The following is a 20,080-nucleotide window of genomic DNA, read 5'->3' as shown; positions in this document are numbered from 1 at the left end:
TTGTAAATCCGCACCCTCTAAACCTTTGTGACTAATACTCCCGTCTCCTGCTCATCCAGGCGAAACAGCAGCGAGATTGTGTGTGTGACCCCAGCCGGACAAGCTCCAGGACCGACTCCAGTCATGGTGGACATCAACTCAGCTGAGCTAAGAAACCCAGAGGTCAGGTTCAACTACTCAGATGATCCCACCATCCTCAAAATTGAACCCGACTGGAGTATTGCCAGGTAAGAGGGAGTGCTAATCTGGGTTTAATGTTTTTTTTTTTTTTTAAACTGCTGATATCCATGCAACTTTATATTTTATATGCAGTGCTTTTCTACTTACCCTACACTTGATTAACTGTAGAGAATGTAATATATAGTTCATATGGGCAGTGTTTGATCTCCACTGCTCCTTGATGCATGTATACAGCAAAATACAAAAACACCAATGCATTATTTATCCAATATGATGGTTGCTCTGTACATTAATGTAATTTCATATGAGCCTTGCCAACTAAACTCAAATATAGACTCCGCGTAATTCTCCACCAATTCTCCCTACCAGAATCTCAGTAAAAAAAGAAAAACAAACTTGATTTTTTTTTTCTTTAACCTCATCACTCTTTTTAAAGACCTCTTATTCATTCCGTTTATAGTTCCATATGAAAAGTAAATGTTTGTGAGTAGTAGCAGTGAAGTAGGGATCCTGAAGCAGTGCACAGCTACTTGATGAGCTGCAGTACACATATACTGTGTGTGTAAATATTACTTGACTTTATTGAAATGAGCCTTTATAGCCACGGGAAAGTTTCCTGCTCAAACACGAGCTGTGTTGTGGGATGTGAAAGTAAGGGCATAAATAAATGTGGAAAAAGCTTGCAGGAACCAAATGCTAATAGGCTCACTAATATGACCTAGAAACTGCTACGTTCTGCAGCTCACGTGGTTCTCATTGACTTGAAAAGAAGACTTCCAGGAAGTTTATTTTTGTTTTATCAATGCATTATTTTCTGCGCTTTCCATGGATGTGTATCAGCCATAGAACGGTATCTAAGTAAGATAAGTATACCTTCAAAATGCCACTAAGAATAAGAAAATGAAACAGGTTGTAGTACCACAGTAAAATATTGATACTATCAACATTTTTATTACTGTGATTGGAAAGTATATTGTTTCTTTGTTTTGTATAGCGATGGTACAGTAGATAGTGTTCTAGTATATGTTGTATGTAACCATACTACATTTTCAACACCGGACATTTTTTATTTAGTTTCTCCGGGAAATATCTTCACTCTTCTTAAGTCATACTTCTATTTACCAGCCTGTTTTTCCACTATGTCTTCTTTTGTCACTCTATTCTAAAAAAATATGTCCTCCTTAACTCTCTTGCACCCCTCCCTATTCTTGTAAAGATAAGGTCTTATTTTAGTAACGGGATTTAGATTCTTCACAATCGTTTTCAGTTTTAAGTGGAGAAAAGGAATCACTCTTGTAATCATCAACTATTTTGTCACTGCTACTCTTAGACAATCTCTTAAATACTTCAATCTTTTCCCTTTTTACTTGCTATTGCATTGCTACTTGGATGCCTGTCAGCTGCCTAAATGCCATTCCAAATCACTAAAGCTTTCTATCCACTCAGTAATTTTTTTCCTTCTCGCGCCTCCTTCCATCTACCCGGGCTTAGAGATAAGACCCAGGAACTATATTTATTCAATATACCACACATTTCTCTCGAGTTTATCTATCTTTTTTCTATTTCTATCCATTTTAATGTATTTGTTAACTCAATTAGCCACCATCAGATGTATTTACATCAGCCAAAGTTCAGTGTCTTAGACCAGCAGGGGCTGTTAAGAAGCCAGCAAGGTAAAAATAAGTCTTTCAGACGCGTTTTCAGCCTCTCTTTTGGTCAGTGTCACATGGATTTGAATAGGTCACAGGTGTAAAGGTTACATAACCTGTCAGATCACTGACAACACAGGCCTTTCTGAGTGTACATTAATATCTCATGCAGAAAAATTCCAGTGCTTCCAATTTAATATCTCCTCAGGGGTGCTGTAGGGAGTTTCTTAAATGCAGCATGTAGAGGTCATACATCGTAATAACTTAATTACAATTCACGGACACTCACTGAAGTTAACATTTCTGGTTTGGGGATAAGAATGAAGTAGTATTTATGGTTAATATGTGGCTTTTGTCAGCAAACACCTTTTGTAACAACTTTGTTTGTTTAATCATCTCTTTTAGTGGAGGAACCATGTTGACCGTTACAGGAACTAATTTGTTGACAATCAAAGAACCCAAAATGAGGGCCAAATATGGAGCTGCCAAGTCAGAAAACGTAAGTATATACTCCCGTGTGTGTTTAGAAATACAAAATGAGTGCATGAATTGAATTCACATAGGCTATCTCTCTATCTGTCTCTATCATTCTTTTAAGATTTTCAAACGATACGCACACTGTTGGGTCACACACATGCACCTTACCTGTCAGTCAAACAGCCAAGGGCCCATTTTGTGTTTGTTTTTGATGTTGAATTTCCTTTTAGCAGCTTTAACCTTTGAAATGTCAAGCAGTAATAAAGCAGCTCCAGCAAATCCCCCTCTACTCACCTATAACACCATGGGGCTCAGCTAACCTTTCCCCTCACCAGCTTTTTGCTCAAAGTGAAAAAATATCCCTTTTTGCCTTTGTGGCACCCCTCTGCAGTCAATTTGCTTTTGCTTTGTTAATTCTTTTTTAGATTGACCTATAAAAGATATTAGATACAGCCTTTTTCCTCCATTTTGTTCATAAATGTTACATCGACGGGTACTCTGCTTTGCCACTTGACTATCACTCCATTCAATTTGTACTAAATGATGATTCTTTATTTTATGGGTATATCCAACACACTGGGTTTGTTCTATTATTTTCACTTCTGACACTTTAGCATCCTCCTAACATGATATTAGAAACACATTGACGAATAGAGAAGAAGTCAACTGCATATGAGTTGTACTCCGGTGTGTAAGAACCCAAGAGAAAGTAGCAGGCTTCCTCTGGAATGCACTTGGCCAAGCTCTTGTCTTATGCCCTAATGTACTTATTTAATTGCCTGTTGTTAAGTGGATGAAGTTGCATTACTAATGTGGAACTTGTGTCCCGCCTTAGAACTGTACTGTAGTCAACAACACAGTGATGGTGTGTCTCGCACCCTCCGTTGCCGACTCTGAAAAAACTTTCTCCGAGATGGGCAGCAGTCCAGATGAAATTGGCTTCATCATGGATGATGTGCATTCTGTGCTGGTAGTTAATGAGACATTCAGCTACCATCCTGACCCTGTGTTTGAACCTTTGAGCCCCAATGGCATGTTGGAGTTGAAACCCAGCTCTCCTCTTATCCTCAAGGTAAATTTCTTTGTGTTTTTAGAATTGATCTGACTTTACTTTGTTATTTTTACCATATCTATGTCTCTCTGCTTCACATACGTCATATCATTTAATATATTTTTCAAAATCACGATATTTTACATGTTTTGGCTCCTATCATCTCAATAGCTTTTGAGGACCAATTGTCCTACTGTCTTTGATTCCTGTGTCAGAGTAAAAGGAATACTTGTTTCTCTGACTTATTCATGGTTTTCATCAAGGTTTCTTGCATAAATCTTTTATAAGTTTAAAAATTCCAAATGACTCACTTGCACTTCTATTCTTATTTAAAAAATTCAGTCGCTGTCCATGGTACCAGATGAAGCAGTGTTTGTCAATGAGTTGATTCAGCATAGTTTTCTTTTGTATGGACCTCATCCTTGAAAATTTGTTTGCCTTTACTGACACTTGAGTTTGTGTTGCAAATGGGGTGTTCCCATGTATTTATAGAAATATTGACATCATGGCCATTTCAATGAGGTTCCAGCTCTATAGTTATTAGTGTCTATCACGGCTATTATTTCTATGGTTACTCATTATTAACATAATTTCAAATCACTGTCTCTCACTGTCGACCTAAAACGGCCAATAAAACTAAAATGATGACACAATTGTGACAAATTTGATAGATGAGCTTTCAAATGACAATTTGACAATTGTTTGCTATGGTACATTACATTGAAATATTTCACAAGGGTCTTTGCATGTCTTTTGTAGGGTCGCAATCTAATTCCTGCAGCGCCTGGAAATACTAAGCTCAATTATACAGTTCTGATTGGAGAGACACCATGCATTCTCACCCTCTCTGAGAGCCAGCTGCTATGTGAGTGGCCCAACCTGACTGGAGAACACAAAGTCACTGTGAGTACTGTATCAACAAGCTGTAAAAGATCTTTCATCGTTATATACTCAACACTGTCTATGCTTTGTTTATTATGGGCACAACAGTGTCTTGAATTACAAAAACACCACCATATTGGTGTGCACGTGAATGTGTGCCTGTTAAATGCTTTAGGCAAAGTAATGATGATTAAAAACGCTAAATCACTTCTTCTCCATTTAGCATGTTTATTGAATTATTTAGTGATTTGTTTGTTATAACTTTCGGTTACTTTGTCACTTGTTTGTAGTAGTTGTTTCTGGAAACAGAATATCAATAGGGGTTTTAATCATTTTCAGCTTTTTAGTCTGTGTTTTCATTATATACGGGAATCCACTTCTTGATTTTTTTTCATCCATTCTGCTTATTCTTTTCTCCCCAAGCATAAAAGCTAAATCTCGTTATTCATTCTAGTAGATTCTCTATTCGCACTCATACAGTATATCCAGAACTGTAAAAACACACACCCTGCCTCTAATATTGCTTGTGGTGTTTGCAAATGTATTTATGTTTGAGAGGCTTTTCATTGGTCTTGGCAGGCTAGTGTAGTCCTGGGGCTTTGAACACTATTGATATTCAACAGAAAAACCCAAATGGCCAGTAGGCGTGAGGTGCCCGCGGCTACTTTTGTTCCGTCCTGCATGTCCGTATTTCTTAGATATAAGCTTCTTGCACAATTTAAAATAAAAGGGTGAAAATGGATAGAAAAGAAATCACTTTTGTTACTAAGTTTGCCAGGAAGGACTGTTTATTTGTGATATGGGCCGGGACTGTAAAATGCATACCGTACTGCCTCAGAAATATTTCGCTGAAAGAGTTTGGTTTTGGTCTCGTCATGAAGCAGCTGGGAATATCTTTGCCAATGCAATAGTTTATTGTTTTGTTTTTGTCAACCCCGTGTAAGGTCAGCTAATACTACTGAATTGAAAATAGGTTGAATGCTTTTAATTGTCATCCGATGGCATTTGTTTGTTTGCATTTTCTTCTTTTTTATGCTGTGTTCAACTATCTGGCTAACAATCGTATTCTTAACTGTAGGTACGTGTCGGAGGCTTTGAATACTCACCGGGGACCTTGCAAATCTACTCGGATAGCCTTCTCACGCTCCCCGCCATCATTGGTATTGGTGGAGGAGGCGGCCTGTTACTGCTGGTTATTATTGTGGTGTTGATTGCTTACAAGAGGAAATCCCGTGATGCAGACCGCACCCTCAAACGACTCCAACTGCAGATGGACAACCTGGAGTCCAGGGTGGCCCTTGAATGCAAGGAAGGTAGGTCATTGGCGATATTGACGATACAACCAAGAGGTGTTCTCCTAGCTTTCCTCCTTTATTTTTTTGCCTGTTCTCTATCAATGACTAATCTTATTTCACACATTGAAGGGAAAGAACCGTCTGTAAATATTTCCCTTGCTACAGCTTACCTCAAGCACTGCCCAACCCTAATTAAACAGTACTATCCATTTTAGTCTTGACTTCCTCTGTTTCGCCCTCCCTTCCACTTTCAATCCGTCCCTCCTGCTGTTGTGTGGCAGTAAAGTGGGTGTGTGGGGGTGTTGGTGTGATTCCAGAGGAGTACTTTGATCTGAGCCAGCCACCAGATGTTGGCTCTCCACCCGGCAAGAGAGCCGCCTGGATGGCCTTACTATACTCCGTGGTGTGAGAGAGACAGAGATAGAAGGCAGATAGATGCAGAGCACAGAGGTGGGACAGTGAGGGGGAATAGTAAAAAAGGAGGGGCTTGGCAGCAAATGAAGCCGGGGGAGAAAGCGAGAGACTTGCGCACCAGCACATTAGCATAAATTAATTTGGCAGGCAACTGCATGGATTGAGCAAGTGCCTATTGATGCTGCTAACTGGTTTGTCTAGTATGGGAGGCAGATGGAAAGAAAGAGTCGAATAATAATAACCATAATCATGAGCACGCACTTCCATACTGCCTCGATAAGGATCAAATAAAACATGCATAAGGCGAATACGAGGGTTTGGTTCTACAGTATATAATGAAAGGGATTTCATTTGTATTAGAATGGCTTTTAGCTATAAGAGTTTGAATTGAATGAGTGAGTGTTCTTGATAGAAGTTACCATCAAAATCCCAATGTGTAACAGACCATCAAATAATCACTTACATATAGTAGTGTGTATTAAGCACACAGGTGATGATAAGACATCAAGAGGTTTAGTGTCTTTATTCAGGGACACAGGACGTGAGCTGTTGTTTAAAATAATCATTCACTCAAAACATCATTTAGGTTTTTTTTCTAATTATTTTTTAATTTTCTGTTGGGTAAAAAGCATTAATGAATTTTTATCCCGGTCTTAATGGGACATTTGAGACGTTAGTCAGTCATGTGCCAATCATTCTTTTTGTGTCTTTTTCAGCCTTTGCAGAACTGCAGACAGATATCCATGAGCTCACTCAGGAGCTTGATGGAGCAGGAATCCCCTTCCTGGACTACCGCACATACGCCATGAGGGTCCTCTTCCCTGGGATTGAGGACCATCCTGTTCTCAAAGAAATGGAGGTAATGGTCAGTAGAGAGCATGCTATGCCTCTATATGACGTACAAGTGAATAAATAGTTCTTAATGTGCAGTATAGAACAGTGGTTCTTAACCTTGTTGGAGCTGCCCTGCATGTGTGTGTAAGTGTGAGTGTGTGTGCTTGATGGTAAAAAAAATGAAAGGCTTTAAAACCTCTTTGAAATGTTATTTCTGAAGTGTGTATAAATTGGGTAGTATTTTATTTTAATTGGGACCAACGAGTCACTCTCCGTTTTAAAAAGGTTGGCGAGTACTGCTCCACACTATTATTATGGAACAATAGCACTAGTTCATTTGTAACTTGAAGCCTTTTTGCTACTCTTTCGAGCATACTTTCCATGACTGATGTATAATCATATATATTGAGATTTTTCTACTAAAATCACTTTTTTAATACAATATGCAGTTACGGTGAATCATTAAATACTTTTTAACATTTTTTTAATTTTACGTCAAATCCTCTTAAACACCTAACCCACATTTTATTTGAACGCTTTATTAAAGCAGGGCTTGTACTCCGATCATGTTCTATTTAATGTGTCACACATTCATTGCATGAAAATGCCTATTTCACACACTTTTGTGTTGATGGAAGTTGTCAGGTGTGTTGGGATCTCCCAGTATCTGCACGATGCTATCAACGACATTCCAAAGCGATAGTGTAGCGCGACATTGGATTTTCATTTGTATGGCCCAAGCAATCACAGGCCACAGTAGTGCAGTAGTAGGCAGATCAATTTCTTATTACCGCATAAACCTCACATTCTTGTCCTCAAGCCTACTTTTAAGAGAGGAAGAGATTCGATGGAGAGTGTGTGGGAAGGTATTGAGGGATGAAGGGAGTGAAGAAGAAGAAGAAAGATAAAGCATCAGAACTGCTGTTGAGAGAATAATAGGTAATGGGAATAAGTGAAAGGGGGTGACAATAAATTGGTTTATGCATGTAGCTGAAACTGAATCAATTTGTCTGATTTTCTTTGTGAGGAGACAAAGAACAAGTGTATGTGAAGACACGCATTGCCCTTGTGACTCTAGCCATGGTGTCCTTGTGGAACTCACTACAAATTCAATTTATTTCTATTGCTCATTCTCACTTTTTTGTTTCTTAACTCTCGCTTACGTCACTATGTTCTGTTTTCTCACCTATTTTATGTTTGTACATTTCATCCACTTCTTTTATTTGTCTAATTCTCCTTTAAACCTTCTTCTCCAGGTCCCAGCCAATGTAGAAAAGGCCCTGACGCTGTTCGGACAGATGCTGACCAAAAAACACTTCCTGCTCACGTTCATACGCACCCTTGAAGCGCAGCGGTCCTTTTCGATGCGTGACCGTGGCAACGTGGCCTCCCTCATCATGACTGCGTTGCAGGGAGAAATGGAATACGCTACAGGCGTTCTCAAACAGCTCCTTTCTGATCTCATCGACAAGAACCTGGAGAGCAAAAATCACCCGAAGCTCTTACTCCGGAGGTATGCATAAATGGGGTTTATTATTTCATACTTTTTAGTGGAGAGCAGCAGCCAGCGAGTTTTCTAAAAAAATTAAAATTGCTTTAACCTGTTGTGAAACAAGACGGCTGGGAATTATTCTAGAACCATATGTGACGTTTCCTCCTCTCTCTGTCAACTAAGTCGCTGTCCAAAAGGATTACATTCTTGAGTGCCCACATTCCCAATGGAGTTCTCGACTGACCTGGCTCTCTTTCTCTCTCACACCCTTACACTCAGGTAGATGGTTATATACCAGGGATAAAGCATATGTCAATGGAATGAGGAGAAAGATTTACAAAGGCGTGTGCAGACGAGAGGCAATACGTAAAGGTGTCGAAGTGTGAATGACGAGTGAAGTAAAGCAAAGAACTGAGGTTGGGCTTGGTGCCCCAGGAATTGAGAGGGGGAGGTGAATGGAGTGCAAGAACAGAAGAACTCTGATCAAAATATCTACGGGGAGTCGAATCAAACTGATGAGGGCATATCTAGGTTAATGAAACTCTTCCATGTAGAGGTCTTGCAAAATACCAGCTTCAGAGCTGTAACAAATGAAGACGACAAGATGCATGAGGAATTTAGTCTCAGTGCCTGAGTACTGTCTGCCACAAGGGAGATTTAATGCATATGTGTAAGCATGTCTTCCTCACAGTTCTGAGGTCTTAGTTCGAATCTCAACTGCAGCCTTCTTGTATGCCGTTATCTTGTACTACCCAAGAGTGGGGGGTTGGGGAGATGTCTTAGCCACAATTAGAGAAAAATATAGCCTACTTCTAAATAAGTATGGCTTTGATTTTCAATAACCCCTCATTTCACTTTTTCCCTGGAGAGATATTTAATTAAAATAAATCTAATCAAATAAATGACTCCACCAATGTGCCTTTGTAAAGCCTATTATAATCCCCTCCAGTGGGGAGTGGTCAACATATGCTGTCTTTGCAAAAACATGCTAGTTCCTGGAGATTTGACTCCCAACCAAAACAGGACGTTTTTCCAAGAAATAACTTGATGAGCCATTTTACAATTTGCAAGGTCTTTCTGGACAAGAATACTACAACCAGCCCTAATCTTTAGAGAAGTGTTAGATAACAAAGAGTGCCGGTACATAGTTACCCCGAAAAAAGGATGATACGTGTCACCCTCTATCAGGACCTGACTTGCCCACAAGCGTGTTCTGTCCAGGTGTATTCACGTCTGCCGTCCTCCAGCTGTCCTTTCCCTGTTGCCTCATCTTTCATCGGTTACATTTTGCTGACAGCCATGAAACAGAAAGTGTTCCACATACATCAAACAACATTCAACAGTCAAATGGGAGAAGCGTAGGAGTTCACATCTCGTTCCTGCTACAGGCTTTCACTAGCTGGTTTCTTTGGCCTAGTTTCACACTCTTTTTTTCCCTTTTATTTGTCTCATGTTCCTTATACTTAAAACTGAATTTCAGCACCAACTAAGTAAAATTCAATTCCCCAGTTGCTGTTTCACATAAGACTGAGCCCTTTACACCTTTTTGCAACCTGTGCGGCAAATAGACAATATTTAATAAGACGCTGAGAATATGGCCCAATTAGGCAACCCAGTAACCGCTACATAGTTACTGAGTCTATTTAAAGATAACACCATGGAATTGACAATTTGGCAGAAACACTGATGAGAAAGTGTTAAAGAAATCAAGTGTATATTGACAGTTGAGTGTAAATGAAATGAATATGGAGCCTTTTCCCATGTCTAATTTGGATCCCTGTTAATGTAAAAGCAGCAATTCATCTATTAATGCAGCAATATTTATTATAATCAAGAGTGTAGCTCTTAATTTCTCATTTATAATCAATGCACTCCTATGGGTACTCTGGGTTTTCTCCCACATTCCAAAAAAGCATGGTAGGCTGATTGGAAACATGCAAAACACACACACACACAAACACAAAGAACCACATGGCTCCCATAATAGTCTGGCTTGAGAAATAATTGTAATTTGTCTCCTCGTAATGTAGTACAGGAAGCTTGCTCCCATCTTCCCACTTTTGGAAAAGGTTTATTTATTTTGAGATTCAGTTTTTATCTTCTCCTCACCCCTTTTCCTTTCCTTGTCTTTCCCAGAACGGAGTCAGTAGCAGAGAAGATGCTCACCAACTGGTTCACCTTCCTACTTTACAAGTTCCTCAAGGTAAATAGAAATGGTTCATCACACCAACAGGCACAAATGTTTTGGAGGTTTTCCGCTTGCAGTAGTGTAGAAAAATCCCCAGCTACACACACAGGTGCAGGATAAGATAAGGCAGAGGCCACTGGGCACCAATCGTATACCTCAGCCTTTCATTTGGTCAATGCCCCTCTCTTCCAAATGGAGGACTTTATGGGGTCTGAAGCTGTGTTCAGAGACGGTCGCTCGTGTTTTTGTGACTGCCAAATCCTCTTCCTGTCCCTCATGTCATCTCTTTACAGCCAGAATATGTGTGTTTACCTTTGTGGATATATTTTCTGGTTTGTTTGAGCTGTTTGGCCATCTTCTGTTCTGTCTTTGAATTCCTTTTGAATTCCAAATCTAAATTATGGAGGCTTGAATCTTCCTTTTCTGTGCATTGTGTATTCAAATGAATTAGTCTTAAACTGACAATCCGGGTTTACATTGACCCATTCAAAACCCTTCAGGGTCCGGACAAAACATTGGATTTCGAGCTAAGACAGAAAAATGTTGACCCAAACAAAAAACTTTCAGGAAAGTTGTGAGTTAAGTTTTTTTTATGTTTGATAAAATGTTAGTGCTAACCTGTTTGGAATGAAAAGGGCTCATAAATATGCCCCCCCTAGATGTCATCTCTACAATAATAATAGTCGTAGATCTAGAGTGTTTAAGAAAAAAGTAGACATACAGGGGTACTTGATTGGATGTATTCAGCTTAAAGAATGAAATTATATATTGTGGTCTATACATTGTATATATATTTTAGGAAAACAAACTGATACAAGTCCTAGATGCAAAAGGGCCATCCATGAAATCTCAGAAATATCAAATTATCAAGTATTTTTAGGTATTATTTCCAGGTGCTGGATGTCTCACAGAATTCCATAACCACTGTATAAATTAGTTACTAATCCATGGGAGCTCTGATACTCTTCAATGCAGCGAGAGATGACAAGCATGAGATTGCACGAGGGAGACAGAAAGACGAGGCTCCGGCATCCCATTGCTCGTTGTCGGTTTGACATGTCTCCCACAACAAAGTGCTTCTCCTAGCGTTTTCACCACTCAGTCATTAACCTTCTTTTAACTTTTATATCAATTGCCACTCACTCACACTTTCTTGAATCTCTCTGCTCCTCTCACGCACCTACTTTAACAGAGGAAAGAGACACAAGGGAAATTGGATTAGTGTAACAAAATAGTGTCTTGACAGTTTCCTTCAATAAAGGCCAAGCCTAATTCCGCGTTTAACACCCAATGCCTTTCTAAATCCAGGACCGGAGTTTTTACAGCATCAGCGTTAGTGCTACTTTTAATCTAAGTGTTTTTTTTTTCCTCTTTCAGGAGTGTGCTGGTGAGCCACTCTTCATGCTGTATTGTGCCATGAAGCAGCAAATGGAAAAAGGGCCGATAGATTCAATCACTGGAGAAGCGCGCTACTCCCTCAGCGAGGACAAGCTCATCAGACAGCAGATTGACTACAAGACTTTGGTCAGTGCATCGACTCATAGGATGACTTGGCAGGGAAACAAGAGAAAAATGTTTAATAGTTTTAAAGCACATATTGAGTTATTTATTGCTTGGAAGGCTAAATCTATATGAACCGCAGGTCAAAACGTAAATATATACGTCTAATGATGATTACTCTGTTTGACTTGGCCCATACCCACTTTAAACGTTTACTTCTTACTCTTCCTTGCATAGACGTTGCACTGTGTGAACCCAGAGAATGAGAACGCTCCCGAAGTGACCGTCAAGAGTCTAAACTGTGACACAGTGACGCAGGTCAAGGAGAAACTCCTGGATGCCGTGTACAAGGGCACACCCTACTCTCAGAGACCAAAGGCTTCTGATATGGACCTAGGTAAAGTAATGCCATACTAGGCTCCTCCATATACAAAAATTGTGCACCATAAACTATGTCCTTTTTTTGAAAATGTGCATGTTAATTTATCAGATTAATGTCCTAATGTTCCAGGGTTTGTGAAGCTTTTAATATTGGGGAATTTACTGTGCATGTTGTTTGATCAGAATGGCGACAGGGCAGGATGGCCCGTATAATCCTTCAGGATGAAGATGTGACCACTAAAATCGACAATGACTGGAAGAGGCTCAACACCTTGGCTCACTACCAGGTACCCTGGAATTTTAATTCAATTTTAATTCTGTGAGGAGAAAAACTGACCTATCTGAAATGATTACCAGACTCCAGGCCATGTGTGAAAAGGGCTATATTTTAACATGGAAGTTTAGCACAGTTCAAAAATATTGGATGCGTCTCTTCTATGGTAGCAAATGAATTAAAGGCTTGAATTTGGTATTTTTTGTGGGGCTAAGTGATGTGTTATTTCAGGTAACAGATGGCTCTGTGATTGCCCTGGTACCCAAGCAGAACTCAGCTTACAACATCTCCAACTCCTCCACATTCACCAAATCTCTCAGCAGATACGGTACGAAAGAAGGTGTGTGTGGGTTATTTTTTGTGTGTGTCTGTATGCAAGTGAAAGTTTTCCTTTCTGACTGTAAAAACAAATGAATGCATTCCTACTTACCGTCTTTACAAATCTACTTGCACCAAATCAAAGTGAAATAGATTTAGTTGTGGTTTTCAATTTAGTTGAGCTCAAATGTCTTTAGTAAATGTGTTCCATTTGCATTCAGTTCCTCTGACTGAGGTCCTCCACAGTCCAAAGCTGTTCTGGTCAGCGCAACAAGCTCAGTAATATGCAAGCCAACATCTTGACATGCTCTTGATTCTCAACTGACATTTTCAACCTCTCAATCCTTTCCTATTTTGTCACAACGGCATGACAGGCATTGACAATGAAAGAGAGAGGGTAGCAGACAAATGTATTATGGGATGAAGGAGTGCCATGGTAGGAGAAAGAGATTTGGCTCTTGGGGATATTTCCAAATGCCTCGCGTGTACCTTATCAGGTTTTTTTCCCTTTTTATTGATGTTATAATCAGGTCAATCTTTATTGACCTAATGCATACTAAACTCAAGGCTTATACCATAGCCATTTCTCAGTAATTGTAGCGGTCCCAAATCCTGGCACTAATGTACTTTCACTAAATATTATTATCCAATGCTACCATGATATGTTTCCAAAAGGGACAGGTGGATAAATGCTACCTCTAATGCTCCCACATTGTTCTGTCTATGTGCCAAGAAGCCAGTGAGTGAGCGCATAAATGATTTAATGATAAATGTTTAAATATATAACATGTCCAATATGGTGACCTGCAAAAAAAAAAACTTTTTTTAATGCTTTTCATGTTCCTTCTCAGGTCTTTAACATGCTTCCAAACTATATATATACAGTAATATGTACTGTTGTTTTGCTTTTTGCAGAGAGCATGCTAAGAACAGCCAGCAGTCCAGACAGTTTGCGCTCCCGAACCCCAATGATTACCCCTGATTTGGAGAGCGGCACCAAACTATGGCACTTGGTCAAGAACCATGACCACTCGGACCAGAGAGAAGGGGACCGAGGGAGCAAGATGGTTTCTGAGATCTACCTGACTCGGCTGCTGGCCACCAAGGTAAGAGATTGATCTTATAGCTAGCTCATGTCTTTAGGACTTCCTGTTGAACTTTGTTTAGTGTTGGTCTCTGAGCTCATTAACATTGTTCATAACCTTTTAGGGAGGGGAAAAAAGTGCCTTAATTAGTGAGTTGACCTTTGACTATTGACTTGTTTGTTGGTGTCGCTGGACTCTCTCTTGGTAGCCTCGAGGCTTAGAGGCCCAGGCCTTTAACCCTCAAATCATTACCCTCCAAATTCCTCAATGGCCTTCAGAATACACTTTCAGTATGTACACGTCCTCATTTGCCGAGATGTTTTTCCCCTTTTTAATCAAGGGGTTGCTGAGCAAAACAACTGACATCCAAGTGTGTCATTTTTCAGTAAAGATGACATTTAGATTGCATTTGTTCCTTAAAAGTGTTCCGAAAGAACAGATGCACTCCTGGAATTATTTATGTACAATCCAGTATGTAATATATAACTTGTTACTAATTACTGTTGTTGCGGAATAAATTCACACTGCGTGCCAAAACAAGTTTTCAAATTATACACATTTATTAGTTGGTCTGCTTCTGAACTTGAATGTTCTTGTAATTCTACAAGGATTTCCAAAAAAATATGTATCTTAACAGAAATTAAATCAATTTTCAGCACATGCTATTTTACTCAATTGAAGAAAGCTCTATGTACATGTGCACAAACATGTCGACACTTTGCTGCTATTTGCCAACGTTGATGCATTTAAGCATTCCTCAGTGACTGAGCTCACCGCCATACTTCCTCTCCCCCGATGTTTCCAATCATTATCTCCACATTCCCATTGTTCACGCACCACGTCAAACACTATCTGTGATGCCTCAATCAGGAAACCATTAACAAGGGAAAGCAATGGGGGAAACACAGCAGTTTGTTCTTACTTATGACACCCCCTTCAGTTTTGTGCGTTTAGGATGCTGATTGTAGGAAGTGTGAATGAGCACAACACTGCATGTTTGTTTCAAGAAAGAATAAAAGCTCTTGTAGGATGTGGCCAGGATGTTTGGAGAAAAGAGTTTGTAAAGCTCGGGGATAATATCCCACCATTTCAATATCAAAGGTACTTTTAAGGACTGAAAAATGCCTTGTGTGATGTGATGACATTTTTTTTAAACTTGGTAAAACAGCCTTAGGCTGAACTCTCATTGGGCACCATTAGAATTTCCAAAAAGGAAACCGAGCATTAAGCCTGACACCATGTTAGGATAGTAAAAGAAAACCTTCCAGTCACAGTCATTGCTAGCAGCCACACATCAGTTGAGATTTCCTGCCTAATTAATGATTGCAACGCAACGTTCCATAATTTCCATGTAACCATTACAGTGGTCATTCATCCATTCCCAAGGCCTTACAAGGGCTTCAGTGGTCAATATTTGATCCAAAACGTACTGAACGATGAGATTTAATCATTTGGTATTTACCAATTTGATGATTGTTGTCTTTAGGGCACGCTCCAGAAGTTTGTGGACGACCTGTTTGAGACCATTTTCAGCACGGCCCACAGAGGCAGCGCCTTGCCGCTCGCCATCAAGTACATGTTTGACTTCTTGGATGAGCAGGCCGACAAACACTCCATCACGGACTCGGATGTCCGGCACACATGGAAGAGCAACTGGTGAGTTTGCATAGTGTTCCTTGGAAATGCTTGCTTTCCTCAATACAGGGGAGATACAAAGAGTTAATATGCAACACTTCATCACATTCACACCTACGGTCAATTGAGTTTTATATCAAACTAAGAAGAATCTTTATATTAGTGGAAATTCCAGTATGAAAGAAAACTCTTACCCTAACATGCAAACTCCAACAAGAACTTGAGCTTTGAATCTACAACCTGTTCCTCCCCCTCCCAGCCTCCCTCTGCGCTTCTGGGTGAATGTGATTAAGAACCCGCAGTTCGTGTTCGACATCCACAAGAACAGCATTACCGACGCCTGTCTGTCCGTGGTGGCCCAGACCTTCATGGACTCATGTTCTACGTCCGAGCATAAATTAGGAAAGGACTCACCGTCCAACAAGCTGCTTTACGCTAAAGACATCCCCAACTACAAGAACTGGGTGGAGAGGTACGTTCAACACACTGAGTTGGCCCCCAGAGACCATAAAGGAAGGAACTCAATTATGTGTTATGCTCATGTAGGTACTACTCAGATATCTCAAGGATGTCGGCCATCAGTGACCAGGACATGAGTGCCTACCTGGCGGAGCAATCACGTCTGCATGCCAACCAGTTTAATAGCATGTCTGCCCTACATGAAATCTACTCATACATTGTCAAGTACAAGGACGAGGTGAGTAGTCGCTTTCAATAGTTACATGGTAAACCAACACAAATAACATGAAAGATAATCAATTGAAGAAAAATGTTATCAAATGTTGAGGTCTAGAAGGCTCGGCCCACTTCAAATGTCAGCTTTACAGATGTCACGTCTTCACTGCAGCAGGTGTCTTTTGTTTTATTTACATCTACTGCTAAAAGTCAAATTTAATCAGGCCTGGCATACATAAAAAAACTTTTCAACTCTTACTTAAAATATTTAACTTAAGTAAAGTCAAGTTATCTTTTACAGATAAAACATTTATTTGAAGTGCACAATTGCACATTTTTTATTGTCACCACAAATGGTCTTAATTGTGGAACAGAAGTTTGTAAGCATCAAGAAATATACAAAGATGAACATTGTAAAAATGCCAAAATTACTGTTTGCACAGGCCTGACCAGATGAACATTGTATTTGCTCTCTCTCAAGTATAAGGAAGAAGATGACTCAATTTATGCAGTCTGGGGCTCTACACTTTTTGCGCATACTACCTTTTTACCAAAATTTTATCTGGGCATAAATCACTGCTACATTGTTTAGTCGAGTCGTACTCATATCTCAACTCACAAAGCCAAAATCAAGCAATTTCACTTCACCTCTTGGATGCTCTTCAAAGTTTGAGGAGGATTTAAAAATAGAAGAAAAAGACCAGAAGCTTCTTCACACGCTGATTCATTAGAGAATAATGTGAAATTATCTTTCCTGAAGAAGAGTAATTCAAGAACAACAACACCAAGTTATCAATCTTGTCATTCCCGGATTACCTCCAAAAACTCCCAAAATGAAAATCTGAGTAATAAAGGGGGAAAAACGTTTTTTACTCGATAAGCAATTCGGTGTCCGACCTCGTCCCCTCTCTATCTTCAGATCTTGTCGGCTTTGGAGCGCGATGAGCAGGCGAGGAGGCAGAGGCTGCGCAGCAAGCTTGAGCAGGTCATCGACACCATGGCCCTGGCCAGCTGAGGTTTGTCCGGCGCGGGCGAGCACCCATCTGTCTCCCACCCTCGCCCCGCTCCCGTTCCCACGCACCACAAAGCAACCCGTCAACAATACAACAAACACAAACTGCAAAATCATTGAAGCGGTATACTGCAAAACAGAAGGGGGTTCGGCAGAGATGGGCGGCGGCTCTTTGTATGCCTGCGTGTGTTCGTGTACGTGTGCGATCCAGAGCGGACTTTTCCACACTCTCCCATCACGGAGCAGGTGTGAATGAGAGCTTTTGGTTCCTGTGGATGTTGTTTTTGATTGCGTTTGGAGCAAAGACACAAAAGAACTCCACGCCGGGCCTCTGGCTCACAATGGAGTCAATAGAGACGAGCGTCGTGACTCAAGTGTCAAGATGTTGGCTTTTTTTCTTCTTTTTTTTTTCCTTTTTATTTGTTTTGTATAAATTTCATCAACTGCCCACTCTCTGATCTCTCGCCACTTGTATTACTGCTGAATTTGCACAATTTACAGAAACGCTACAAAGGAAGAATATATAGATGTTATATATGAATACAGCTACGTTTTTAAAAGAAAGATTCGGGGGGAAAGCAGTTGTTGTTTTTAAATCCCTCTTTGGTTTTAATCGACACAAAATCCAACAGTAAGTTTGATAGCTGAAGTGCAAAGAAAAAAAGTTAGAAAAACCGAGAAAAAAAAGTCGTACTGTGCCATGTTTTCTTTGAATGTTGTTTAGTGCAAAGACATTTTGTTAGGTGGAATGTGCTACCGTATGATTTGAAATATGAACACGCCTTGTGACTGAAACGAAACGTTTAAGACCCTCAGAAGAAGAAAAAAAAAACGATAAAATATAGCGCGAAGTTAGTTTTACTGCGTCCACTTCAAACAGTGCAATGTTTTGGGTTGGGAACCAACCAACTATACACTAATGGGATTGTTGCTTGACATACATCCTCTTTTTTTGTTTAATAACGGCTCATCGAGACTGAACTGAGAAGTCCATCGGTGGCCTTGCAAGCATTTAACCATTGAACCCGTCCGTTAGTTGGCGGCAATGTCGAACGAGGTCGGGTGGTGCTTAGCTATCCTGTTGAGCGAAGTGGCATCGAGACATTCTTAGCGGGAAGCAACATGGTTTTGTCTTGTCTGCAGCAATGTTAAGAGCTGGACACAGAGGTGCTGAATCTATTTGATGTGAAGTGGGTGATCATCTTCATAAGCAGTCGCTCTTCTTTGTCAAGTTGGCCTATCGCCATCTGTGGCTTGTAAGACAATTCTCCTTTTCCTCCCTCAATACTCAAGTCGGCTTCTTTTTGCCTTGAGAAATTTACTTTCAATTTGCTTTTTCTCGACTTTCCCAAAATGAAATGGTGGTCTTTATGTTTTCATTTGTAAATTTTGCAATGTTTGGTTTATCCCCAACATGTAAATTGTATATTTGATGGTACGCTGAAGGCACAAAAAATACACTCTCTTCAGTTTGCCTGAAGGTAAAAAGTACTTGATGGGACCTTAGCGGGGTTCCAAATGATGAGCATCTGTGTCTTTGTGATGGAAATGTGACTTTTGCTGCTTTAAATTCTTGTAATTTTGTTTTTCTATCCCATCTTTTAGGGCTGTCATTTAATGCTGATCATAAATGCTGTGGTTGTGCATTTTTCATTTTTCAAATTCTACACGACTGTGTTGACACCAATGAAATGTGTCACAATTTTAACTGGATACAGTTTACCATGTGATAGTTTACTTGCTACAGACTTTGGGGAATGGCATAGATGTTCTGTTTTAGAACATTTCTGTAGTCTCCATCACATTTGTGCTGCGTTCCATGTGACTGACGAGTACAATGTAGAGTACATACGATCTCCCCTGCAGAAGCACACCAGACAAAAAGGTGGCAACGTGAGAAGATACATTCTAGACTCATTCTCTCTCAGGTTCATGTTCGGCTTGTGTTTGTATTCTTTATGCTTCTTGTTGTTGATCAAGTGACAAAGTGCTTTGAATGAAGCAATCAGTCATATGTTGCACTGTTGGGGCTGGTAGTGGACTTGTTTTAAATGGGTTATCAAGCATGTTTGTTACAAAAGCATCATGCGTTGTAGAACAAAGAAAAAGTCCTATCAGCCGCCTTCTTTTATTTCCTGTCCCTTTTTTCAAGTCTACCAACTGAGCAGCATACCAACCAAGGCAAACAGTTATCCAGTTGAGACCAAGTGACAAAGGAATTTTCAAACCATTTTTCGTGGCTCAGACTTGAAGCGACTGTCACAAGTTTGCAGGTGAACATTCATTGTGTAAATATTCTGTTATTTCCTACTTTGCAGATTTACTACTTGTACATAAACACGCATCAAGGAGAGATTAAACATTTTTTGCTAAATGAGTGTCTGGTCTTGGTTTTGTTTTTGTTGTTATTATTACGAATTTTGCGACATTTTATTTTTCCCGTTTCCCTTCTGAGTGGATTTTTCTCCTGAGCGTGTCTGGGGTGCTGGAGCCTACCCGAGCTGGCCAGATTAGCCTGTTTATTGCAAGTTTGCAGGAAAAGTACATGGAAGTCAAAAAAATGGTTGTTTTGAATTTCTATTTCAGTTTTTGTACTTTGTCCGTGCTTAACCATTTTTTCCCTTACATCCTTTTAGACTTGAGTTGTTTTCACATGAAGAAACTCCATTTAGGTAAGTCCACTTTGTTTAATCATTTCTCCTGGTGTCCGTTATGGTATGCAAATACAAGTCTTTCCA

General features: G+C 39.9%; 1 protein-coding gene across 2 annotated transcripts in view; it reads left to right on the top strand.

The window, feature by feature from the left end:
* plxna1b (plexin A1b) overlaps positions 1–19,716 on the top strand; it is a 121,265-nt gene extending 101,549 nt beyond the window's left edge. The window contains exons 16-32 of one of the 2 annotated variants that reach the window (XM_077725419.1): positions 60–227; positions 2,235–2,328; positions 3,142–3,378; positions 4,117–4,260; positions 5,318–5,552; positions 6,665–6,807; positions 8,039–8,295; positions 10,411–10,477; positions 11,840–11,986; positions 12,200–12,359; positions 12,527–12,630; positions 12,849–12,945; positions 13,851–14,041; positions 15,507–15,676; positions 15,915–16,127; positions 16,202–16,352; positions 17,250–19,716. In XM_077725419.1, coding sequence (XP_077581545.1) covers positions 60–227; positions 2,235–2,328; positions 3,142–3,378; positions 4,117–4,260; positions 5,318–5,552; positions 6,665–6,807; positions 8,039–8,295; positions 10,411–10,477; positions 11,840–11,986; positions 12,200–12,359; positions 12,527–12,630; positions 12,849–12,945; positions 13,851–14,041; positions 15,507–15,676; positions 15,915–16,127; positions 16,202–16,352; positions 17,250–17,345 — 2,674 coding nt within the window. In that variant the 3' untranslated portion in view covers positions 17,346–19,716. Of the gene's footprint in view, positions 1–59; positions 228–2,234; positions 2,329–3,141; positions 3,379–4,116; positions 4,261–5,317; positions 5,553–6,664; positions 6,808–8,038; positions 8,296–10,410; positions 10,478–11,839; positions 11,987–12,199; positions 12,360–12,526; positions 12,631–12,848; positions 12,958–13,850; positions 14,042–15,506; positions 15,677–15,914; positions 16,128–16,201; positions 16,353–17,249 lie in introns of both variants that reach the window. The other variant, XM_077725418.1, reaches the window with a different exon arrangement.
* Positions 19,717–20,080: the final 364 nt, after the last annotated feature.

Source organism: Stigmatopora nigra, chromosome 10, assembly GCF_051989575.1.
Source record: "Stigmatopora nigra isolate UIUO_SnigA chromosome 10, RoL_Snig_1.1, whole genome shotgun sequence".
NCBI classification, from domain to species: Eukaryota; Metazoa; Chordata; class Actinopteri; order Syngnathiformes; family Syngnathidae; genus Stigmatopora; species Stigmatopora nigra.
Note: the sequence above shows the minus strand (reverse complement) of the source record. Positions and strands in the feature narration are given on the sequence as shown.